The sequence below is a fragment of the Lathamus discolor genome, chromosome 3 (assembly GCF_037157495.1).
Source record: "Lathamus discolor isolate bLatDis1 chromosome 3, bLatDis1.hap1, whole genome shotgun sequence".
Taxonomy (NCBI): Eukaryota; Metazoa; Chordata; class Aves; order Psittaciformes; family Psittacidae; genus Lathamus; species Lathamus discolor.
Window position 1 is genome coordinate 26,774,807 of NC_088886.1, and position 26,146 is coordinate 26,800,952.

General features: G+C 43.4%; 1 protein-coding gene across 4 annotated transcripts in view; it reads left to right on the forward strand.

The window, feature by feature from the left end:
- The window catches only part of FGF12 (fibroblast growth factor 12), a 230,422-nt gene extending 204,558 nt beyond the window's left edge, over positions 1–25,864 (forward strand). For all 4 annotated transcript variants that reach the window (XM_065674239.1, XM_065674238.1, XM_065674237.1 and 1 more), the window contains 2 exons: positions 16,487–16,685; positions 25,353–25,864. In XM_065674239.1, coding sequence (XP_065530311.1) covers positions 16,487–16,685; positions 25,353–25,471 — 318 coding nt within the window. In that variant the 3' untranslated portion in view covers positions 25,472–25,864. The remainder of the gene's footprint in view (positions 1–16,486; positions 16,686–25,352) is intronic.
- Positions 25,865–26,146: the final 282 nt, after the last annotated feature.

Genomic DNA, 26,146 nt, shown 5'->3' on the forward strand with positions numbered 1-26,146 from the left:
AATATTCTAGTCCCTGTCTGTACAGATTCATCCTTTGTCCTAGCATTGCACAGGGGTGTGGAGTAGCTTATACAGGTGGAATTTGCTTTATGAGTTAGTCATGCTGGGATGATCCTCATCCTATTCAATTCCAAATGAACAGCCAGAAATGGCACAATTAGAACTGGGGCAAGAAGAAGCCCTTGAAGCACTGTGGCCATCCCACATTGCCTGTCATCACTTTCTCTCGTTTATGTCTTCACATGGAGCCAAAGGATGTTACAACACCTCCTCTCGAGGCCTTTTGAGAAGCCACAGCTTAGAGGGATTGTGCTGGTGAAGCTGTGAACTGCATCCAGCTCTGTTTTGGCTTTTGATCACCAGGAGATGCATGTGTCAAAGTGCAGCAGCAAGAATGACAGTGCGCTTCATTCTTTTGCCTACAGGGACAACAGCTCACTGCTTGAAGCACATGGTGTTCAGGAACTTGCCACATTGATTAAAGGAAGGCATATCAGGCTTTGACAAGTTACACTGGAGGCTGAACATTGTCAGCTATAGAGTACATGCTGGCACATATACTGCATACATAAAAATCTATTTATCTTTGCAAAGGGAGAAGCTGCTGCTGACAATAGGGAATTCATTTCCATAGACCTTTTGGGGCTTTTTGATGTGCGTGTGTTCAGCATCACTGCTGAAAGACTTTGTGTTTCCCAAACATTAATGCTACTACTGCTAGAGTCAGAAAAAAGAGATGGGCCGTGGCAATGTTGTGCCTCAGTGCCAGGACTCTTGGGTTCAGAAAGAGCTGTCGGGTGGAGCTTTCCTGCAGACTGGATGTAAAGGGCAGTTTTGTGGCTACAGCGGATCCTCCTCTGTCTGTCATGACAGTGCCTTCCCATACTGGCCTGAACGGGGAAGAGAAAAGCTTTTACATTAAAAGCACTGGGCTGGGATTCAGAAAATCCAGATTCTGACTCTGACACAGCCTTTCCAAGGACCTTATGCAACTGACCTAATTTCTCTGTATCCTTTACCTCTTCACCGTGGTGGGACCTTCTCTGTTCCTCATAGGACCCTTGAATGAGTGAGGAAAATGAAAATATTCAGTTGCTCTGCTGTTAGGCACCAGTTGTTTCCCTAAAGGAACTAACCTCCACCCTTACTTCTGGCATTTATGGGGTTGATCCTGTTTCTGTCCTACTGAGCTGCCTGTGTAAGTGTGAGTCGAACATGACACACACAAGCATAAGTGTGGTCAAAATTGTGTTTGGCAATTTATTTTCTTTTGCCATTTCCTCCCACCCACCTCAAAATCTCAACACAGCTGAATTCTCTACAGGCCAGGATCTGACAGGGGTACAACCTCCCCTGAGCTGGGCAGTGAAGTACAATGCTGGAGCTGCTTTTCCAAGCTGTGCCCCTTCAGGAAGCTTTCCTCCAGTAAAGGTTTCCTTAAAAGCCTCTCCTGGCTCAGACCTGACCCTTCTTGCCTCTCCCTGGGGAGCTACACCAGCTCCCACACCCTGCTCTGAACATACAAGGCCTGCCACACTTGTGCACTCCCATGGGAAGCTGGATGCTCTCCCTAAGCACCAGGATACTGTCACTGGATCCAGCAGGCACAAGCTCCCCACTGCTGGGGGCAAGGAGCTTTCACTACAGTATTGCCCTTCTTTTACATCTTTCTCTCAGTGCTGCTGCTGGCCACTTCCAGACTGCTGGACTGGCTCAGTATAGCTGTTCTTAAGTCAGTTTTAATAAGTGTGTTTGAAACAGAGATGATGTGCTGGAGAAGTCGGTATCCTCGGGAATGCTGCCCCGTCACACAGCATGCCTGTTGTGAGCGTATGTCTGGCGTTGGGATGAAACCCACAGTGCTGGCTGAGAGGCTGCCGCATGCAAAAGGTTGCCAGCTGCCTATGAAAGGCAGCTGATGGATCAGTGCTGTCAGCAGACGTTGTCCCCTGCTTCATGGCCAGTAATTGGTACATGGCGTTGTACTGTCCTTTTTATAATAATCACTTCTTTTATCACCCTCTTCAAAGGTGGCTTTGCATACAAGACCAAGAGCAAAACCACAGCTCATTACTTGATTGCATAATTACATTCTGCTACAGTGTAATTTGGTTATGGAGGTAATTAAATGGATCAAGGTCAACATTAGGGCTCAGGACACGAGTTGGGGGGAAAAAAGGCTGAGAACTTTTTACTGCAGAATACCATTTTGTTGGCGTCTTTTGCAGCTCAGGTTAGTTTTCTGTAGCCCTGCTGCTTGCCCCTGTGGCCTCACAGGCATGGGCTTTTCCCATTGCTTTTCCCATGGTCATGAGAAGGCCAGCAGCAGCATGGTGGTCAGCTGGCTGGTGGGGTGCAGGCAGTTGGTTTGTTTGAAAAGCCCACTTGTGTTCCTTGCAGAGTCTTTCCACAGCAGCCCCTTGAGACCCTTGAACCTGATGCCTGTGTCACTGGGGGCTTTGGGCTAGATTTTGGCTGGAAAGCAGAAGATACACAGCTCTTGTTGCAGCTGGCTTCCAAAAGAGCTTTGTAGTATGAGTTGTGGGGGAAAGAAATCTGAAGGTTATAAATGAAGCTTTGTTGAGAACTGGTGTTGTGCCATGGCAAGGACTGGATCGAATAATTCAGGTGTCCTCTTCCACACTGCAAGCTCTCTGTCCTTTTGCGTTGAAGCATGGGCTGTGCCACACAATGGCAGCTGTTTCCTGGATATGAATGTTACTTGGGTGCACAGACTTTTTTTTCCCCATTCACAAAACTAGAGAAAGAAGGAACAAAAGGCTTTAGTGTAGGTCAAGAATTGCAAAAATGAATGTACATCCCTCAGAATGATAGCTGAAAGTAAGTCATGCAACAAAGTTTATGAGACAGGAGCCCTTCAGAACAACCTAGTCTTTCAGACTTCCAGAGCCTGATATGAATAAATAATTTAATGGCTATTAATGTGAATGCTGCTGATTTTAAATCTCAATTCCTACCACATTAAACCCTACCGCCAGCTCTGCCCTTAAGGAACATTCTTTCTGCAAGGGCTTTGTATCCATGCAAATGTTATCTGCACCCTCTGAAGAGGCTAGAGCTGAAAAATAGCTTTTGAAAATGTGTAACGCCAGGATTATCACACCTCGTTTTTTATCAAATTTACATTAACAAAAAACCCCAAAAGAACAAAACCCAAGACTTTTCTATAGAAAATTAAATTTAGAAAGTGGACTTTTGAAAACATTTGTGTCTGTTAAAGGCTTAAAAAGCAAAATCTCACAGCTTCAGCTTTTTTTTTTTTTTTTTGGTGCCTCACGTCTCATACTTTTTTACTACCCTCTTCTAAGTAAAACGATCCCCATGGTGCTCTTACTTTCTCTGTGTTCCTCTAAGTGGAGAGGCTTGTTGCATGCATTTCTATGTATATTGGCAGTTTGCTAATATGCTTTGGTTAGGTCAGTAGAGATGCAGTACTGTAAAACTAGTAAATAAGGTCCAATGATTTTATAAGCATTCTGCCACTTGCTTGATTGAATTTTTGCTTTGTGGGTTTTCATCTTCCAAATGCTTTTGTGTTGTGAAGTATGCTGGCAGCCATTCATGGCTACAGTGTTGTTGCCCTGTGTGACAAATTTGGACAGGGTGGGACACTGTGTCTGTTGCTGACCCCAGCACTATTAAACTATAGGAGCAGAAGTGATTGTTCGGGTCCATTAGTATGAGCACATCATCAGATAACAGAGTTTCGCTCAATTCTGCCTGCATGAAGTCCCTGCCTTTGGTTGAGTTAAATCAGACACAGGTTTTCTTCATGTCTTTTTCTCCTAGCACCAGATGCTAAGTTCCCACAGGGCTTATAATCTTCTCCTTCGTTTCCCTTGTTATGAAAGTGATCATATCCATTTTAATTGAAACATTAATGAATCAGTGTTTATTCCTTGAACAGAATATGTAGTGCGGCTTTAATGATTTTTAGAGGATTCGGTTCTGTTCTTGCTGCATTAATGACTCAGGACTTAACATTGATGAAAACATATGAAAACTCTAAAATATTGTGGATTGTAAGAAAGGACTGTTATGCCCATGAACAAATGGTTTCTCCTTCATGGTATTTGTTTGGTTTTTTTTCAGTAGACAGCAGTAATGACACATTCCTTCTTCAGTGGTATAGTCAGGAGATCCCTGAGGTTTCCTTCCCACCTCTCAATATGTTTGCTAGAACAGATGAACAAAATTTCTTAACATTTATCATGCTAAGAAAAGTATTTTCAGACTTCTAAGGGATCTAGCTGTGACATGTAGTAAACCCCAGGCTTTCTACAAGCAAGGTACTGAGATTCAAATATGCAGGCTTAAAAACTGACCTTTTTTGTTATTATTGCTAATGTAGCTGTTTCACTTTGTGGATGTCAGTGGTAAGTGCTTTTGGAAGACTTCTCATTCCTATGTGTGGCTGTGAGGCATTTCAGATCATAAAGGAACAATCTGAAGTGCAAACTCCGCATGGCAGAAGATGACCTTTTGTACAGGCAGTGCCCAGGTTACAGCATGCTGCTCACATCCTTCTTTCCACGGTGTGCTTTGATCAGAATGCGCACAGGGCCCTTGGCTTCATTTAAAGATCACCAATTTCACATCTATCACATGCCTACTTTATTCTACCCCATAGCAGGCAGGCAGCCATCCATCCATCCATCCATCCATCCATCCATCCATCCATCCATCCATCCCCAGCTATCACTGGAATTAGTGTTTTAGTTCAGACCAGGACTGCATTTTTGAAGCAATCCCTCCTGTCACCCTCACATACAGCTCTTTGGTTTGCACTAGAGAGTGGTTTTAGGATGTGCAAATTAGATTCTGTTTGGATAAATCTAAACTACCCTCTGGGTGTGCCCCTAGAGTGCCAGATATTCAGATCATGGGACCACATGACAGCCAGACCAGACCAGACCAAACTCATCCTGAAATGAGTACAGTGTGAGTGTCCAGCTCTTTCCACTACTCTAGAGATTTGCTTCTGCATTATAGACACAGCCTCTGTAAAACAAAATCAAATGTCAGCAGATCCAATTGTAAATCCTGGATCTCACTGAGACTGCTGCTGCAGTAAGTAGCTTGTCGTGGTTTAAACCCAACCACAAACCTCTTTTGCTCACTCCCCCCCTTCTTGCCCTCCCCCTGCTTCTGGAGGGACGGAGAGGAGAATCAAAAAGAATGCAACTCCCATTGAGATAAGAACAGCCCAGTAACTAAGGTATAACACAAATCACTACTGGTACCACCAATAATAATAGTGCTAAAGGAAATAACAAGAGGAAAGAATACAACACCTCAACACCAGCCGACCAATAACTCACCCCACTCCCCCCAGCCAAGCACCGACCGATACCTCCTCCAACCCTGCAGTCCCAGCCCTTCCGGGTCACTCCCCGTTACATCCTAGGCATGACGTGCTGTGGTATGGAATACCGCTTTGGCTAGTTTGGGTCAGGTGTCCTGTCTCTGCTTCCTCCCAGCCTCCCCTTCTCCTCTGGCAGAGCGTGAGGCTCACAAAGTCCTTGGCCAGACCAAACATTTGAGCAGCAACTGCTCAATCGGCGTTATCAGCTCTCTTCCCAGGCCAAAAAATGAAAACATAGCACTGCACTAGCTACTAAGGAGAAAAATGACTGCTACTGCTGAACCCAGGACATAGCTACAAATGAGAAGTAACAATTTCAACTCTGGATGGCTTTGTTGGTGTATTTTGGGTCATATAATTTAAAGACAGTTGCACAGTCTTCTGTACACTAGTAACACAATAAAATGGTCTTCTGCTTTACTGTGTATTGTGCCAAACAGAGTTGGTGTATTATATTACTCTCTCTAGAGTGACTATATTATCTTAGATTGGAAGTTGCAGTCATTAGCTGGCTTCTGAACAGGATCAGTATGCCAAAGCTAATCTGAGTTCTCTAGCAAAGTGTGCAACAGAGTGAAAAATTTCACTATAGCCACTACTGCAAAATCCCTGATGATATAATTCCATCTGTCTGATTCCTGGGAAGCAAAGCTTCAGCTACAATGGGTTACTTGGCTGCATATACTGGAACAGTCAGAAATAAGCTGTGGCATAGTTTGGGTCCATTCCAAATGTTTGTGCATTGTCCACGAGTTATTTCACATCAAAGGAAACTAACAGAGAAACAACAAGTCATGTTGTCAGCACATACGTATCATAGAAATCCATTCAAGGTATAAATAAAACCAATCTTCTCTGTGAAGTTGTTTTAGCTGTGAGATTTGTCAACTCTTTCAGGCTATGCAGAGTTACTGTGGTCAGTTTCTGGACGGTACTTCTATCACAGTCAAATTGGCTGATTTCTGAAATTCTAAGAAAATAGAACAAATGGCCAAACACTTTATTTCTTCTTTCTTTCTCCCCCAAAAATGTTCTGAGACTCTGGAGGCTCATTCATTCCTTAGGCTAAATATCCCTCTACTGTATACAACCAAAGACAGAATCTTAATACACAATGAGCAGTATGAAGACTATCAGATGGGACACGAATCCCTCAAGGGCATGGAGCCTGAAGGAGTCAGGACTAGCAGAGGATCCTGCTTTCAGAAATTAAAATCCAATGCGTCAGTTACATGACAGGTGTTCACCAACAAGCTCTCTCCCCTGGCAGAAAATGATGCTCAGGACCAAGAGAAATGTGCCTGCAACCTCTCTTCACAGTCCTTTATAGCACATACCCACCTTCACTGGTGATTGGAATGATGGGCAGAGGAGTTTGAAGTGCCGGGCATGTCATTTGCTTGGCTGTGGTAAAGCAGCCCCCAGCAGAGATGTGGAAGACACCTCAAGGTCAATCTGGCAGATGTTGAAGAAACACCATTGACCTTTTCCAATGGCTTTCTCAGTAGAAACATTTCTGGGACCCAGGCTTTGAAGCACAGATCTCAGTGGGTTCCCTTTGACTCCCAGTGGGCAGCAGAGTTGGCCTCCACCCAAGAACATGCCATGAATCTTTCCTTTTCTCTGTGTAGGCACTGCAGCAGCTGCTACAAGAGGGAGGGAAAAGCCACATAAATTGTCACACTTCATAACATTTAATCTTGGTTGTAAGATTCTGCCTGTCCAACACCAGCTCAACCTAGCCCCAGCTGATGCTTTAGACCACAGGGCTTTCTGTTAATTGGCCAGTTGTAGCTAACCTGTCACTAAGCTGTCAAAATATTAATAATCTAGCACCACTCATTTTCAGGATGGAAGTTTTAGCAGCAAAGAAATTGAATTTCCATCCCTGGTCATGACAGTTTCAAAATTGGTTTAATGCAGGAGAGATCTTTCCAGCATTAGGAAAGATAGGGAGAGTGTTGGACATGGTGTGTTTCCACTGAGTCTCACGGTTTGAATTTAAGAGTCAAAGCAAAGAGGCTATCTCAGGACATCAGCAGCCTATGGTTGTAATAGGCCTGGTGAGCTCCTTGGAAAGTCCTCTTATCTTCTGCCCCTGTGATGTGCTACTTCAAAAAATGAACTACACAGAAAATTGAGCTGAGGCTATTTTCTTTCTTTGGACCTGAACTCTGTGCAGGGCATGGTTTTGTCTGTGTGCTAAAACACCATCCACCAGAGACTCTGCTTTACAAGGACTGGGACTCACTTGAAGTCCCCTTCTCCCTGACATTGTTATAACTGTATTATTTCATTTATGTCAAAAAGAGAGGGCGTTTGCCTAAGAAACTGAACTGGAACCCAGGGGAAATAAGTTTCTCTACTAGATCTGACACCTCTTGTTTTACAGAAGACCTGGCAAACCAGTTGGTCTTTCAGTACCCAGGATCTCAGCACAAAAATATAGAAAATAAGAGGTCTTCCTTGTACTCTTGTCATGGTGAGGACATTTTTATTATATGCCCAAAGATTCATATTGTGTTTTGAGCCTTTGAGGATAACTTTAATAAAAAGCAGTAGCATGATAAATCTAATATTGACTGCTGGTTTTCCACTAAGAAGTTTCATTTAATTATCACAAGAAAACAATATCATGTTTATAAATACATAATAATTATTTTAGTTTATACATCGTTATTACTATCAACCATAATAATCACAAAAGTAACAAAAGGCCACAAATTAATTTTTTGTGCTCAGGCTCAAATTCATGCCAAGAAACTCTCCTTGCCCCATAGAGAGGTCACAGGTTCAAAGCATCCCATCTGGCTGTGTTTCTAGAGTTCTTACAGTATTATTTTTCTTCACAGTTATTTCAGGCTTTAGTAGATGAGGCAGTATGGTGCTAATTTAGGAAAACTGCTTTTCTTGTATACAACTAACGTATCTTCATCTTGGCCCATCTTGTCTCATGATCATTCTGTCTGAATGCAAACATGTATTTCTGGATACTGTTTTGGAGTAAGCAGAGTTAGTAACATTGTTACCAATTTCAGACACTTTGTCAGAAAAACAGAATGTAGAGAAGACAATGGATGAATTGGGATTCCCAGGTTAGAAATTATCCTGGGGTTTCAGCAGATGCCCAAGCTGCCAGGAAAGCAATACCAGAGACAATGCTGTCAGAACCACCACCAGCCACCCCCTGTAGGAAGCAGTTGCTTTCCTAGAAGAGTGATGCTGAACTGGATGGGCCCAGTGCCATGTGAATTTGCTGCGCTGTGATCACTGCTCCAGTTCATAACAGCTCCAAATTATAAAAGGCTTTAATATTTAATATAAGATCCAAAATTAAAAAGCAGTTAAAATCCAAATATACCTTATATTTTAGAAAGAAGGGATGGAAATTTATTCCATCCAACCGTGAATTTCAGTTTGAGTCTAACGTTAAGAAAAAGTGAAATGAAAGAAAAAATATGTCACTTGCTCTGTTTGCCGCATGGGTGAGTTGCTCAATGTGCAGACTTCCTGGATAACATCATACACAGAGATATGCAATCGTTGGTACCCAGATCTTACTGCTGGAGCCTGATCTCTCACCCAGCCTACCCAGGCTCTCCAGGGAGGTGTGAAAGTGAACAGCCCAGCTTGAAGAGTCATCCCAAGTTATGTTCTTGTCAGCACTCATTAAGTTGAAAGCTGTGTTACTATCAGGATTGCATGAGCAGCATGCCAAAGGCCAAAACAGTGAATTTGGACATTTTTATCATTGTTAACTCCTTGATAAAAATGTGCCTGCACAGTAGAGAGGCCAAGATCTGAAAACAGACCACCACAATACTGAGCTATGGTGGTATGGACAGGTCTGAATTTACATTCCCCAAACTCATTAGGTTCATCTGCTTTGTAGCCAGGTATGAGCCTGGGTTTGTGTAGATCTGTATGAGCTCATTTTGATCTAGGTAATTGCTTAGCTGGGGCAGAATGGAGCTCAATGTGTCTTACAGAACCTGCCATGGCTTGTGGTCAGTACTCTGCTATGTGCCCAGGCAGATGTCTTGGATATGTCAACACTGCAATCACACTTCTGTCTCTAGCATTCACAAACTTTCTTTGTGGTGATAGGAGTAATTTATTCAGTCCTTGAGCATGAAAAGGTGTTTTGGGACAGCTTGTGTCCACATATAAAAGTTCTGCAGCTTAATTACAGAGGCTTGCCCAGCACTGAATATTGGGTCTACAGCTTAATTACAAAGGCTTGCCTGTCTAGGAGTATTGGGTCACTTCACAAGACTTAGCAGACCTGCACTCTACCTCTTGCTTGGGTAGTTTAAAGTGAAGCCAGATGAACAAATATGTACCTTGAGCACAGAGTTCCCACAAAAGTGAAGGCAGGTAGCCCTCTAGTTATATTTTTCAGAGGCAGTAAGTTAGATTGCTTGCTAATGCTGCTTCTCAGCTCCCAGAGGTAGGAACCAGACCTGCAGGGATGGTGATTTATTTGAAAATGTGCTCCCTCCAGCCCACAGATGGTCCAGGCAGATACAGAATACTTGCAGATACCATATTGTCTCATCAAGTGAATCTCTGCTCTGCAACAGGGCTGTACACTCCCATGTAGCAGCTTGTTATTTTAAAACGTATCTGCTCTCTCCTACTTCTAAAAAGGCCACCAAGAAGACTTGTCAGCAATCTCTTATGGAACTAGAAGGGGGAGGAAAAATGGAGTGTGAACAGTAGAATATCACCTGCCATCTGGACAAAGATGTGATGAGATGTAAAGTTTGGATGCACATTTGTGGTTCTCGATCACATGCCAAGAGAGAGCTCAGCTACAATCATTTTAAAGCATTTCCAGACAGAGGCAACCCTAGGTCATGGAAGAAGCTATGCAGAGGCAAGAGGACACTGAACTTCATCGGGCTGTATGCAAGGCATCGCTGCCTGTGGGGGTGCTGTTGTGATCAGCACAGAGCTTGTCTTGTGAACAGAATGTACATGGTTAAAAACCTGTCCTGTGAATAAGTAGCACTTGTGTGAGGTCTGTGGTCACAGATTCTCGGATCCTGAATTTTCCCAGGTTTAAATGGGAGTTGGGAATTTGCATTTCATCTGGAAGAGAAAATACCTTCAAGAATACAATGTCTTTGTTTATCCACACAGGTCTATGTACGTTGATGTCAGTTCTAAACCTCGGTGCTGTTGGCATCAGAGGGGTGTTGATTAAGCTGTGCTCTGACTGAGGTCAGTGGGGAATGTAGAATGGGCTTTACAGTTTAAGAGCACCATAAAGCAGATGCTCTTCTGTGTTGCCATCCTTTCCACTGGGATTGAGCAGCTCTTGTACAGACATAGTGAATACGAATCAGTTGTTCCATGATCTGCCTCCACAACCACAATGAAATGCCACTGCTGATAGCTGTGCTGATATATATGATTCCTACTTAATATGTTTTAAATGACTTTATGAGCTCTAAGTGTTAACACTAACACCAGTAAGTATCCTGAGCCAGATTCCCTAGGAGGGAAGCCCTGCAGTACCATAGACTTTGGTGCAGTTTTATCGTATCTGAAGATCTGGCTCAGTAATTGTGCAGAACATAAAAGAGAAACACGTAAGTGCTGTAACCAAAGGAAAACTGTTACTCTGGGAGTGTGTTAGATATTTCAACACTCATAATTCACATCCCTTTCCTAAACCGTGGCACAAAATACTTGCAGAATGGGCTTTTCCTTTTATTGCTGCTAGTTTCGGTGACTAAATTTATTAAGTCATTAGATTTGCATGTGGATGTGTATATTTACCGTTCTCCTTTGGCTTATAATAAAAGGAAATATTGAGGGGAAAAAGAAAAAGATATCTTAATTCATCTGACAATTTTGAGAATGTTTGTAGGGAAATGGCAAACAATACAAACAAATGGTCCAGTCCAGGGGGACACTGAGTGAGCAGCTGGGTTTGAATGCAGCAGCTAGTAACAGTCTTCTACTGACTTCCTGGCTGTCCCTGAGCATTGCACATGGAAACCTGTCACCTTTTCTGCCATGGTCTGGGGACATCAGGGGGCTTCTGTGCCACCAGAGCTTGGACTAAACAAACAAGAAAGCAGATTTCTCACTCTTGCAATCAGAGCCAAGGAGCACCATACTGTTGCTTATGGGGGACTGTTACTTCGCACCTCCCAGCTGAGGATGCTTAGGGTGCCAGTGGCAGTGATGCTCCCAGCCTGGTATGGGCAGGGGCTGACACTGTTTTCTCTTGCTCAGAGCAATACTAGTGCTGTCCACTGCTCTGGCAGTGCTGTGACAGGGATGTGGCACCATTGGCTCAGCATTTTCTTGAAGGAGCTGAGATGTCCGAGGGTGGCAGTGCATTTCCTGATTACTCTGCATGCCTCCCATCCACAGGTTTGACAGTGGTGCTTCTTCAGTGATGTCTGTGGAGCTTTTCCAGCTTTGCAGAAATGCAAAAGAGAGTCCAAACTTACTGTGTTCAAGGCCAAGAGGCTGGTTTAGATTTACCTGACCAAGATGGGTTAAAGCTGAGGTAGATTAGGTAGATCAGAAAAAAAAAAGGCTCTCTTCTCACAAACTGTCAAGCACAGCCTTCTCAAGCTGTGCCGCGGGGGAGAAGGGGCAGATGAGGCCAGACATTACCAATACCTCCCTGAAGAACCAGACTGGCCCAAGTGATACAGAGATTAACTTGTGCCTTGAAATGCTGTCCACATTTCCATCTACAGATGCAGAAAACATTACTGGGATCAAGGATAAGTGAAACATGGTTTTTTTTCTAAAATTTTGAGGCAATCCATGGTACCTTACACCCTCCCTGAGCACGTCTGACACACTGAATCCCCCCACATAGTAGCAGCTGCATCTATGTAGCTCCCTTTGATTCGAAGTATGAACAAATGTGGTCTCCCTTATTTTCTGCATGAGACCTACCGTTTTTTCTAGACTTCAATTTCCGATAAAATTAGAGTTAACACAAACCAAACCTATGTTTGTTTTTCAAAGCACATTAATTACTCTTCTTACTAGAATTGCCTTTTGTTCAAGAGATTTGATTGAGATACAGAAACAGGTTGAAGGCAGATGTTAATCATTTTGCGTGTAAATTACCAACATTTCTTTTACAAATATTTCATACAGATTTTTAGTTTAAGAATTAAAAAAAAAAGATGTTTTTTCAAACTGATTTCAGTTAATGTCTGTAGACATTTGACACAATACCTTGGGCTCTAGATCTCCAAATAGTAAACAAATGAATGTATTTGTTTAGTCTGTGTTAAAAATGATTTAGTCGAAGTCACGTATTTCACATGAAGATAAAGCCAGACAAATTCAAATTACCTTTTTCTTTTTTTTTTTTTTTTTTTTGCCCTCCAAGCATGCTCTTTAAGGAGGATAACTGGGTTTTCTGAGTGAGCTGAATGCATGATGGTGCTGAGAGGGGGCCAGGGGCTCCACGGAGTTTGTGCAGAAAAAGGGAGTCATGATGTATTTATTTGTTTAAAGACTGATAAAAGACCAGTGATTAAAAGATGAAGCCATCTGTCTTCTTACTTGTATGTAGTCATGCTATTTCTATCAGGGAGAGAGCTGGAAACATAACTGGGTGGGGTTCTCTAAAAGCCTGTTTCAAAAGGCCCCTGTACCAAGTGAGGTGAAGTGGGTGCTCCTGACCCCAGCGCTTACCATACCACTACCCCTGGAGGAAGATGTCCATATGTCCTGTCAGAAGCACGAGGGGGACACAGTCTGAGGATTCCTTTGCTGGTTTTACTCATTCTGTGCTTGTGGGATAAAGAGGAAATATTGGACTCCAGGTCTGCCCATCCAACACATTTTGTCAACACCAAATTCGTTTTAAAAAGCAAAAGAAAACAAAGCAAAAAGCTTGCATGTCCCAGAGGTCTGGCCAACAGACCAGTGATTTTCCCAAACCACCTGCATTTATCTCAGATTTCAGTCTAACCAGTAGTGGCTGCTATGAACTACTTTATTAGTGTGAAGCCTGTTATGATCACCTGCACTCTCCTCTTTCTTCCCAGCTCTTCTCAGCCCAAGACAACTGAAACAGAAGTAACCACCTAATTTGACATATTTGCCAGAATTAGTTTTGACTGTAAATCTTGCAGAGGTTCCGCCATTAATATCTCAATAGGGTTTTGTTATTGGTAGCCCCAAAGCCATTAACAAAAGACATATGCAAAAAGCCTAAGTGACGTGATGTAGCTGAAGGCTTGACATTGGCTACCACAAAGATGTTGATGAAGAAAAGCTTAAATGTTCGCATGTTTTAGGAGACACTCCAATATCCCAGCTGGTGCTTGGGAGAGTAGCCTGTGTTCTGCTTGTCTGTCCCATCTCCTTTCTGGTCAACATTTTTTTCCTTCTTCATCCTCTTGCTCATTGTGTCTTTTCTGCACGTGGAAGTGACCACACCAGAGATTTCTGGTGCTCAAACCTGTGGAGACCTAGTGATATGTCAGTTTGGTGGGACGATGAATTGCATTCTGGCATGTGTTTGTCCCTACATAGCACAGTGAGACTCTAGCTGTTGCTGGTAAGGCGATATACATAAGAAGGATAATAATAATTAATAAAAATGACATCATTTAACTAGAACTTAGCTGTCAAATCTGTGAGTTTTCTAAACTACCAAATGGACAGAGATGGGATATTTCTTGGTGGTGTTGCCATGGTTTAATGTCCTGAAGTGCTATTTCAACTGAATTGTGGGGGATGAGGAATCAACCAGCCAACTCACAAAAACAATGGAATAGTTTTGCTTGCTTGTGGAGGAGCTTAAAACATTTAAATGAAATCACTATTTTTAATTTATTTTTCTTAAATCTTCATTATGTTTATGTTTTAAATACATTTCCTTTACAATAATATAGTAATTTTGATGTTTTATTGATACAAGTGGATATGGAGTACAGCAGCTGCTTTTGTGAACATGCTTGTTGTAAAATATTGTAATGCAGTATTTTACAATAGATATTTATCTGAAATTTTGATTTATAATAACTTCTAGATAAAAATCTAGATTTTCTTTTTCTTTTTGAAATTACATTTTCAAAATGCATTGGCTTTTATATTTCTTCTTTATTGAAAATACAAAATAGTCTCTTTTCCACACTGAATTTAAAACACATGCTAAAAATTTGGGTATCTAGCTCATGCACAGTACATTCCATGTTTTGGTCAGGTTGGTAGCTGTCCTTCACAGCTTACTAACTTTTCAGTCCCCCTAAAGGGGATTTTCTTAATAAGTCTATATTCATTGGGTAATGAAGGCATGGAAAAGGGGACTGAGTAGGTCGGTTTGGTTTTAGAGATGCACTTCATCACAGGACATGCTGCTTGGCTGTGCCTGATGCCAAGGAGAGTCCCTGAGCCAGCTCTTCTTAGGCAGCTGCAGCAAACTGCCTGGCTTTGTCTTCAGAGGCAAGACAAAGCCTGGAGATAAAGAACAGATTTAAGGAGGGCTTAAACACTGATCTTTTGGGAAGATATGTCAAACACTATTTTGTAGTGTTCTAAGTCATCTAGATTTCTCTTAACTTGTTTCACTCTCTTGTTAAAATATTTATTTCTCCAGCAAGGAAGACTCCCTCAGATAGGGCAAAATGACCTGTTCGGCTGACAGTGTTTGTGTGACACTAATGAGGGATGGAAATTTCACATGTGCAGAATAGTTCTGCACTTTCTGTTGTGCTTTGTCTTCTGTGGCTTAAAGCCTGCCTGGCTCTGTAGGTCTGTTGCACACTGGATTTATTGTCAGACCAGCAACAATTTATATAACCCGCAAACATACCTGGGTGTTGCTGAATGTTCAAAATATTCACTCTTAAATGAGGTTTGTGGTAGGTAGGTGGCATTACTCCAAATGCTTTGCTCAGATGTTGGTCATGGGTTTTCCATTAGCAAGGTTAGAGAAGCTCCCAAAGACTTCTGAGTGGGAAGGGCTTGGAAAAGAGCATCACCTACCTGTACCAGCACCTGTCTTCTCTCATGGGGCTCTGAGACACCTAGTTGGGGTTTTACAAGAAAGAATTTTTCTGTTAAAACAGTTTTCCTTCATTGTGGCTTGGGCTTTGTTTTGCAATAATGTCATAGCTTTAAGGAACCCAGTGGGAAAATTTGTTTTGCTAAGATGAATTTTCTGCTTAGAATCAAAGTCCAAGCAAAAATAACAACCCACCAACAACCAAATCTGACTCAGTGAAGGTCTGGGAGCCCACTGTCACAGAGCTCCCCTGCCAGCTAGCTCTTTTACAAGAGGTTTAGTTTTTCCCTGTTGTTAAATCATGAAAAGTTACTGAGACAGGACAAATTTTGGTCCGTAGATGAGTGTAGTTTTCTTCTTGAGACTTTATACAAAGCCAGTGCAAATGGCAAAGGCACAGCCACTCTCACAGCCAGCACACACTTTGGGGATGACTTGGATGTGTCCTCTGTTCCTGGGCAGGTGTGGGACCAGTTCTCAGTATCAGAAGAAATATTTGGGTCAGAGATCTTTGAAATTACTTCTTGCTCTTTATTGAATGATTTCTGGGCTTTGTGCCAGCATTTCCTCCCATCACTTTTGAAAATAATTTACTAGCTTTTGCACTCCTGTTTCTCTAAATCCACTTAAATGTTCCTAATAAACTGCCTTTTGCCCTTAAGAGTTTGGAGAAGCCTGAATATTTTAGACAACAATTGCACATCACAGGGAAGGTAAGAGCAAAGCCTGGGGAAGGCAGTGGGAACAGCCAATGAACAGCAGGGCTGTCTCTGCTTCTCTGCTCTCTTCTTTAATTTTGCTTAGTATTCAGTCTAAATCCTGGAAAATTTCTGACTTCCTGCACATTTTTTATGACTGTTCACTGTAGAATGTTTTGCGAACCACAGCTCTGCTGGTGAAGGAGAGCCTTCCCTTTCAGTGGGGAGCTTTCTAGATGTGTTATTGCTGGTAACTGGTATTGCTGATGCCTGTTGTTTTCCATTGTTAAACTAACTGCAATGCATGACCATCGTGTATCATTCAGTGATGCCTAATTTAGGAGATCAGTGATTAATTCCTTCTATCACTCTTCTCTCTCTCTCTCTCACTCACTGCAGGATGTTTTCACACCAGAGTGCAAATTTAAGGAATCTGTCTTTGAAAACTACTACGTTATTTATTCTTCCACGCTGTACCGGCAGCAAGAATCCGGACGAGCATGGTTCCTGGGACTCAATAAAGAAGGTCAAATTATGAAGGGAAACCGAGTGAAAAAAACCAAACCCTCATCACATTTTGTACCCAAACCCATTGAAGGTATGGAATCTGCCCACTCCCTCCATCAGCAGGGCATGGGAAGGGGGAGTTTGCAACTTCAGATTCGGGGCTTTCTGGATGGGGGTGTTGGCTGCAAGAGCAGAAAGCAAGGACAATATTTGTAACATCTCAGGAAGGTCGTGGGCTGCACTCTTATATTTCATATGCTTTTCTTCCCATATAATAAACTTTGCACATCATCCCAAAAGGGTTTCTCAGCTTTGGGGTGCTAAAGGATGAATTTAAAATGCCAGCAAGTTACTGGGAAAGTTACTGGGAAGTTACTGAGTAACTGAAAGTTATTGAGATGTTACTGGGAAAGTAGCCCCTGGAGTGGCTAGCGGTTTGAAGGGATTCTGATCCAGCAGTAACCATAAAGTGGGTTCTCTGTGAGAATTTTCTCAATGTCATTCAGTGGGTTTCAAGTCCCATGTAGAGTCAGTAGAAATAGGATTTATCTCATCTGATTTTAGACTTTGACGCTCTGCTGATGTAGCAGAAGAGAAATGGGCTCTACCAGCACAGATGTGGATGTGCTTTGCATGTCTACCCTAAGATGACTTGAATCTTTTTTTTCTCATGTGCAAAGACTGGAGAGGTAGAGAAATCTTATCATAGATGTTCAAAGTTAGATAAAATGCTGTCATGATGTATGTCTTTATCACCATGTAAGGCTTCAGTAAAAGCCATAGAGTAGAAGTTTTGCCCTCCTGCTGCTTGACTGTACACTACTGAAATGTGTCACAGGCTTCTGCCATGGTATTTTGCTTTCTATGGGCTGACAAATGGAGAGATGTAGTGTGATGATCCTAGTACTTACTTAACAAGCACTAACTTGATTTTGGAAACAAGGAGATCTCTTCTGTTGCTTGGAAAAAGCGCTGCTTTCTGATCCCCAAAATACGTATGTCTTTCTGACCCCAACTCAGTCCTGCCATGGCCACCTCAGGGGCACATCAAGCTGGGGCTGGTTTCAGCTGTGAAGTTGTGTGCCCCTTCTCACTAACCGCATGTTGGTTGTGGGGTCAAGGCTGGACATGCGGAGAGAAGGAGTGAACTGATGCTTTACTGACAGGCACTGCTCACAGGAGGTGGAAGCCACAGCTAAGTCCATCCACTAGCGGCTTTTTTAACAGCTTCCCAGCTAAGGTGCAGGAGCAGATGAGTGTGCATGTGTGAGTGAAAGGCCAGTTCAGGAAGTCAGGCTGAAATCATGTTTTGGACCACTGAAACAGAATACAATGAGAGAAATTCAGCTCAGCATTCCTAGAGTGTCTGTGGCCTTTGCAGAGGACATGGAGATGTTGGAGGAGAGGAGAATGGCCTGTGGTCGCTTGTCCTATGCTTGTTTTCAGCAGCTTTTCTGCAGCTGGGAGACTTTTCTTGTTTATCTGAGGCATTAGTGTGCTTGATGCCCTGGGCCCTTATTGAGTTTTGCTAAGCAATGGGGCTTATTTCAGGCATGGGGTCATTCACCAGCTTCTCTTCTGGCTCATCTCTTTCCTTGGCAGGGAGGAGAGTCTTCTGCAAGTGCTAGCTGTCACAACTGGGTTTCCAGCTCCTTCTGATATTTCTTTGCTGCCTGGCTGAGTGTTGGCACTGATCAGTGGGTTCCTTTGAATCCAGGCTTCTTTTTTGATGTAGTGTGGTGTCTGTTAAATAGCTCAAATAGTTGTCTTCTGCATGCATTAAACTAGGCCATTCCTCTGGCTCTCCTCATGGAAAGCCTTGGCTTACTGGAGATGCCTAACCCACAGTGGAGTTCTCATTGCAGCAAATGCCACTCTGGCTTTCATTTTGAAAAACCCAGGCCAGCCCAAGAGCTTCCCTTTCCTGCAGTTGCATCCTCCTACGCTTGCTTCAATCACAGCTGTCACAACCTCCTGAGCGAGTGAGCGCTTTGGAAGTTGGCGGCCAAATTAAGGGCTCCTCCACTCCTTCCCTCCTCCACATCTTTGCAGTCAGCTTCTGTGAGCACTGCTGCATCAAAGGGCTGGCAGTCTCCCAAGGCAAGGCACGTGTCAGCTTCCCAAAGCATTCAGCTGTCTGGGACTGTGACTCCAGACAGAGGACTCTGTTCCCAAGCCTGAGATTCATTGTAGGTAGCAGAGGCTTGTGGGGATGGTTAGAGTAAAACGCTCTCAGCTCCACGTGACTTCTCTGTGCTGCATCCATCAAAGTCTCTGAGAACAGATCTTGCAAGCAGAGATGTTACAGAAAAGGGGAAATTCCTACCCTATTTTAACAGCTTCTTTCTCTTTGTCATGACTCTAATGAAGTATTCAAAGCACTCCTCGGCTATATTTGCATGTTCCTTCTGCTAAATCCTGTGGCATGCCCCAGCATGTGGGCTTTGCTGCTTATTCAGGCCAGTACTTTGCAGCTTCTGTCTGCAGTAATGTGCCCAGGTTTCCTTTTGCTCTGTACCACCCCCAGCAGTAGCCCTGCCACATGATGGCTGACACAGTAATCTATGCAAGGGGGAATCTGGTCCCCTGGGAAGGAGAGGTGTGACATTGCTAGGAATCACTTCACCCACCACTTCAAAGGCAATTATCTCTGAGATGATACTTCCCAGTTGTTTGCCATGTGCAGAAAAATCATGCAGCAGCTTAGCTGAGAGAGTGTTTGCAGGGAAAGAAAACACAAAACAGCCGACATTGCTCCTGAAGCTCATTTGACTCCCTTTGCTTCATACTTCCTTCTGAATTCAGAAGTCCTCTCCTCAAAATTACAGATGGGAAGTAAACTAATGAATAAATACGAAATATCCTCCCCTATAATTTCTAAGAACTACATATATTTACATGTGCATATATACAATGGTATGTATGTGTGCTATCTGTGGCTTTTAGTAGCTACAGCTTTATGCTGTGTTAATCCCACAGGCTGTTTTGACTCCTGTAGATTGTCAGGATACTGGATGTGTTCTGTGCAAAAGTCGCTAACTACCAACTGGAAAAGTTTTGGGGTTTGGCTGGTAGGAGGGATTTTTGGTTTGGTTTAGGTAGGATTTGTTTGTTTTGGGGAATAGCATTAAGCTTAATCAATATGAAAGCAAAAAAACTTGGTAAGTAATAACAGGGGAAACGTTAAGTTCCTCTTCCATCTGTGCACAGGCAAAGCCAAGACAAACAGCCTGGCAGGCAGCAGTTAATGTACTGTGTGGTGCCAGTTTTGGTTAAAAACACACATACGCAACACATTTCTTCTGATATTTTTATTTCTGATCACTGATCATTTGAGCTAAATGAGCCCTTGAAGTGCAAATGTATAGGTTGAACCAGACTGCACAAGAAATTAACTTCAATATAATTGTCACTTGGAGAACTAGCAATCTTTTAAACCTATTTCAGTCTCTTTAAGTGCTTGCTTGTAGGGGTTAGTGCTGGACAAACACTGTGGTCCACAGTGCTTCTTGTTCCTTTAAATATATAAACCCATCTCAAACAACGGAAGACTTTCCAGTCACTTAGGTGATAATTTTATCAGATACTTATTGTGGATGTGCTCTGTTATTTGTATTTCCTTACGTTTGAAGACATCATTTCAAGATAGCTCTCCCAAAAGAGCTACATTTCATTTCTCACCTGACCCAGGCCAGGATGCTTTTGAGGTGGCAAATCTGGCCACAGAAAGTAGAAGACGTTTCCTTTGAGTTAACAGAGCTGCCCCTAGCTCCAAATTCATGATGCTTCAGCCCTCATGATGTGAACATACCTCAGATATGAAGGTCACCTGTCAATGACTAGTCTGATCCATTCATTACCACTGATGCGTGTTCCCTTGTGCATGGAATAGCAGCCAGATTTTTCCCAGTGTGTTTTCCCAGGGATGCAACATGCCAGTTTTGTTAAAGCAGAGTCCTTGGATGTTGTAAAGAAGTATGAGACACTGTTGAGTAGGAAGATGCGGTAGGCCTAGTGAAAATGCTTCAAAGGTATCACCTTAATGAACAGAGCATCCTAGAAAGTGTTCTTTAAAAAAAACAAACACCCCCCCAAAAAAAAAAACACACCCCAATAGAGCTGCACAGTCTTTATCAGTTTTTGCTAGCACAGCTCCTCTTTTGAATCTGTTTTTTAAGACACATCCAAAAGAGGTCAAAGGGGAAGGCTTTGATATGTTTTCTATCCCACACCCGCTTGTTCATCTATCAAACTCCTAATAATCTTACTAGATGGCAAATACAATATATTTTAACCTGCTTTTGCTTGGCTTTTTGTCATCCTGTGCTTTGTCTGTGCTGCGTTTCTTATCTGAACAAACTGTGATTCCATCTGGCAGCATCCTGCACATTTAGCCACCAGATAGAGACGAGCTCAAATGCCTCTGAAATGCATCAGCTGGGACTGGGTTTAGAACAGAGTAATTAGAGGCAGAAAACGAGGGTACATAATCACTTGCTCCCTCCTGCTCCTAGCTGCTGCTCAGACAATTAATTCTCTCCACCGAAGCATTAGCTAATGCAGCCGCTACTGCAGATACCGACACCCAAAGCTGTGACATCTGTCAAGGGAAAGAGCCTGTCTCCCAGGCTGCCTGCTAGAGGATGTGCTCTCAGCCCAGCCCTGCCTAGACCCCAGCCCAGGATGCTATCGGGGTGTGTTGTGATCCTGCCTAACAACCTGCTTGCCTGCTCAGCTGCAACTTCATAAAAATTTGGTTCCTTCTAACTCACTAGGATCTGGGGTAGGAAAAGGCAGGAGTGAAGCTAAGTGGACAGGATATATCTAAGGTCCTTTAATAAGCTTTTCCTTGTATTCTAAGGGAAATAAATCGAGTTTGTTGCATCCCCTGAACCTCCTCAACTTGCAGCGTTGCCAAGTGAGAAATACTAGGATCAGGACACCAAATGGTGTGTTCTTTCCAAACTCAGGCAGTCGCTGACACCCAGGGAAGCAGCACAGGGTGAATTTGGTTTCACTGTGTGGGTGGTGTGCCAGTGCCGTGCCTGGGAAGCAGAAATAAGGCTGGGATCCTTTGCCAGCGCATAGGCAAGAGATTGAGCTGTTCCTCGGTGACAGGCAGCCCACTCCATACCCTCGCCTTTGGGAAGGATGCTCCCTGTCACTCTCTTTCCCCTCACTTGTACCCCCCATTTACCGCCTGCCTACTTTGCGAGTTGTTTCTTTGTGCAGAATTGTTTCCTTGTGCATGTGAATGGCAGGCACTGCTGGTTGACAGGGAAGCAGGGAATTGAAAGCCTCAAGAACCAGATATGGGCACAGCTCCACTGTTGCTCACCCCCTTCCATTTATGCCCGTGGCTGTTCAGCAGATCAAGCTAACAACACTTTCCAATTAAAGCATGAATATGGATGTGTTGATTAGAATCTGGGACATAGGAGCTGATTATCTGATTGAAGCTCCAAAGCATTAGCTTGGTTTTCAGACATTAAGGGCTGTATTTGGCTTGGTGTGTGGGTGTGGGTGGGTGGGAGAAGCAAGGCAAAGCAGGGAGGAGACTCTTGTTCTAGCCAAATTGCTCATCCTTCCAAAGCTGCCTTTGCTGTGTGCACCAGCAGACCTCCCAAGCGTCTGGGCATACTGACAGGCACACTGCTGCTAGTTTACCTTGATGCAGGTGACACGGGCAGTGTGTCTTCACATACCCACAGAGACCCCAGACAGACCGGCCAGTGAGTGCTGCTAGTCCTGAACCACCAAGATGTTCTTTTAAACTGAGAAGACTTGAGCACTCACAACAATCCATTTGCAAACACACACACCCCCCGCCTCCTGGTCCATGACTAACACCTCCATGCTTGAGTCACACTGAAGCTTCCTCAGTACAAGGAGTAACAGACTGCAGTCCAATAGCTTGTGTTGTACAACATATCAAACTGTCCTTAAAACCCCACGTGTGCAGCTGTGTGCATACACACCTGTGTGTTGGTGTGCACATGCCTGCATGTCACAGTGCGCACAGATTTGCAGCCATCACTGAGCAATTACCGTAGCTCAGCACATGCCTCTTGTGTAGGAGAATATCCAGGCACCATCTTGTGCATGATGCCATATAAATACTGTGTACACTGGTACTGTAGGTGTAGATCAATACTGTAAATATGCTTGTCCTATGCTGCTACAGATTTTCTGGCATGGTCTGTTGGCACAGCCTATCTGGCACAGAGGCTTTGACAGCTCCGACTGAAAAGCATTATGTGAGCAGCCTCCAGCCGTGCCCCATGTCGGTACTTGTATCATGCACAAGACTGGAAGATAAACCTACAATTCCTGGATTATTTGCTTGCTAGGTACAGAGTTTCCTTAATTTTTAGCTGCAAATGTTGTTTACTTCTGTAGCCTGATTTATATTTGTTATTCTATGGGCCTTGTTAGCAGCTTAACACTTTTGCCCAAAGGCTGTGGTGAGAGGCAGGGAGCTGAGGAAAGGCATTTTGCTGTGGTGCTGCTGCTAGGGACTTTGCACAGGCTCAACTGCTGTGGCTAAGCATCTGGCCCAGCTCAGTAGGGTACTGGGGATGGGTGTGGGTGAGATGAACTTAGCATGTGCAGGGATAATCATGATGGTCCCCCTAGCTCCAGCTTGCAACCCGAGAGATTGTGAAGACAGCGCTAGACCAGAGGCAGGAATTTGTGTATGGAATGTTAGGGGTACTGGGGCAATGCTGGCACAAATACCCAGCTCTGCTGGGCATATGTCATGTCAGAGAATTAGTTCAGTCACAGAAGTGATGTGCATCCTCAGTGTCACAAAAGGCTCTGCAACTCAGGCTGAGAAATCACAAGGACACATGTTTTCCTCAGTTGTTAACCTTTTCATACTGCTCTTTGAGATGGTCTTAGGTACTTTGCCATAACAGACAAATTCACCATTGCCAGGTTGTTGAGTGACACTCACCAAGGTGTGAGGGGCAGCTCAGCCGCTGAAAGGGGATGTGAGAGTCCTTTTCCTTCTGCTGCTGCTACCATGCTACACACTTTCCTTGCAGCAGGCAGACAGCATCAATAGTCCGGCCAGCTGATGGGCAGGCCTGGCGTTGCCCATCCAGGCCTAGACCCATGGGATGTCATTCATTTTCTGTTTTTTCTCATTTTCATAAAAAATTGGCTCCAGTAGCAATAACAGTTTGCAGAGCAAGCCTGCCTTGCAGCCACGCTGGGAGGCTTAGCTAGCGTGTGTGAGTTTAAACTGCTTTGAAAGCTTTGCATGAAAAATGCTCTGTGGGAAAAGTAATATTTTTTCACTGCTCATGTATTCAATGCAATATCCCTCCTATTAATACACAGTTGACTGCACTTTATCTCTGTCCTTTATTGTTGCACACTACTATAACTGTTTATCTAGCTAGAAGTGAAATGCAGAGCAATAATGTCATTTGCAACCTGCCTCTAATTGTCAGGATTTATTTGCAAATCAGGGGAGGTTATAAATATAAGTGCTTACATGACAGATTCATACATGGGGTATTTTTTTGTTTCTTCAGATAATTTTTGCAATTTTGTCCTTGTTGATTACCTGGAACAAAACCTGATGAGCTCTATCTCCTGTGTTTGAGCTTTGTGCTATTTGTGACCTGATGGCTTTTCAAAATGAAGCAGTAAACAATCATTTCTTTCTATCCTAACATTTGCAAAGATCTGGGAATGATGTTTGCAGTCTGGACCTGCCATAAGTTCTCAGCTCCAATGTGCCTGCCCTTGAGATGTCTCACTGTTTCAGTCACATCCTCACCCCACCACATTTGCAATGAGCTCATCAGAGATGTTCCCCTTGTTGTGAGCTGCTCAGTGTGTGCCCCTGCTCTGGCACACCTCACACAGCGTGAGGACAGCCACAAGGACTTAGTCCACATGGTGAATTGGATAAATGCTTTATGCTGCACAGGACAGGGGGATATGCTATGGCTTGGACAGACCTTGCTGTCCTTGCTGTCTAGGTTCCAGTGAGTACATTTTTAAAGGACACACATTGCTTACCCATCATCTGGAGAGAAGATGCCTTCCTTCCACCCTGTTCTCAGGTGCTGTCAGGTGACCACACAGAGCTGGGATGGCTCCTGGCTTGCTGTCACTAAACTCATCTCAATGTGTCTGCTCACAGCCTTGCCTTTGCTGACTGTCTTCATTTACAGGGGGAAAACCAAGAAGTGCCAATAAGAGACCTCAGCTCTTGGCTGATTTTGCCAAATGGGCTTGAGCACCACTTCCAGGTCAAGAACTTACTTGAGACCCAGAAGGCTTAGGTGGCTCAGATGCAAGGATAGTTTTGATTCAAGACTCTCAAGGGCTTTCTATTGGAGATTAACAGGTGGGGACAGGGTAATTCTTGGGCCCATTAGCCGTATCTCAAGACAATACACAGTGCTGTGAACTGGAAGATTTCTTTTATATGTATGAATATAATATGAAAAAAAACAGTAAAGCACAAAAGCCTAGAAAGACTTCTCTGTGAGAATCCTGTGTTTCTATCTGTGCCTTTGGAAGAATCCAGAGACAGAAAAGAGGTCTGACTGGCAGCAAGGGCATGTGACATCCTGCTTGATAACAGGCTCTCCTGCTGGGTCACTGAGGTTTTTGTAAGTGTGTATGGTTTTGCATCGAGGCTGGAATTTCGGCCTCAGATACAAAGAAATAGTTCATTATGGTCACTAATGCCTGTGACTTCAGAGCTGTTAATGAGTGTCTTTTCTGTTTGCAGTGTGCATGTACAGAGAGCCATCGCTGCATGAAATTGGAGAAAAACAAGGACGCTCAAGAAAAAGTTCAGGGACACCAACCATGAATGGAGGCAAAGTTGTTAACCAAGACTCGACATAGCTGACAAATACCCTCCCTTCTTCCAACTCCTCCCCTCCCACCCACCTACCCACCCCACCTGGTGAAACCACACTGAGACTACAACAACTGAGCAAGGCAGGACCTACTGGTAGTGGCTAGGAGTCCGAACTCCAGAATCTTTCGTTGTGTAGGACGAGGAAATCAAATCCCAGATCCTGCCTGTTGCAACGTTTTAAAAAACAAAAACAACAAAAAAATGAAGAAAAAAAGTTTTGAATCAGGACTCCATTAACATTTTCAAAAGCAAACTGTTTGCTCTGTGATCAAAGGGGGAAAAAAAATCTCATCTCTGCATAATAATAACTAATAAATATAATAATAATAATAAAGATGTTACCTTTAAAAATAAAACAAAGCTTTTGGAAAATTGAACTTAGCATATGATGTGCAAGAAACACTTGGGAAACGCAGCCTGGGACTGTGCTTCCATCTTATATTTTCACCTCATGTTCACGCCACTGTTTTTTAAATCCCTACTTCACGGGGGATGGATGGGATTTTCCATAAAGCAGGAAAGGTAGGGATGGATCATGACTGTGTTTGCTCTGCTATCAATAAAATATGGCCTGTCCAAATTAGGAGTGTGACAGTTATGAGCAACAACTAGCTACTCTACATTCCATCTACGTTCAAACACTACACAGTTATTTGTTG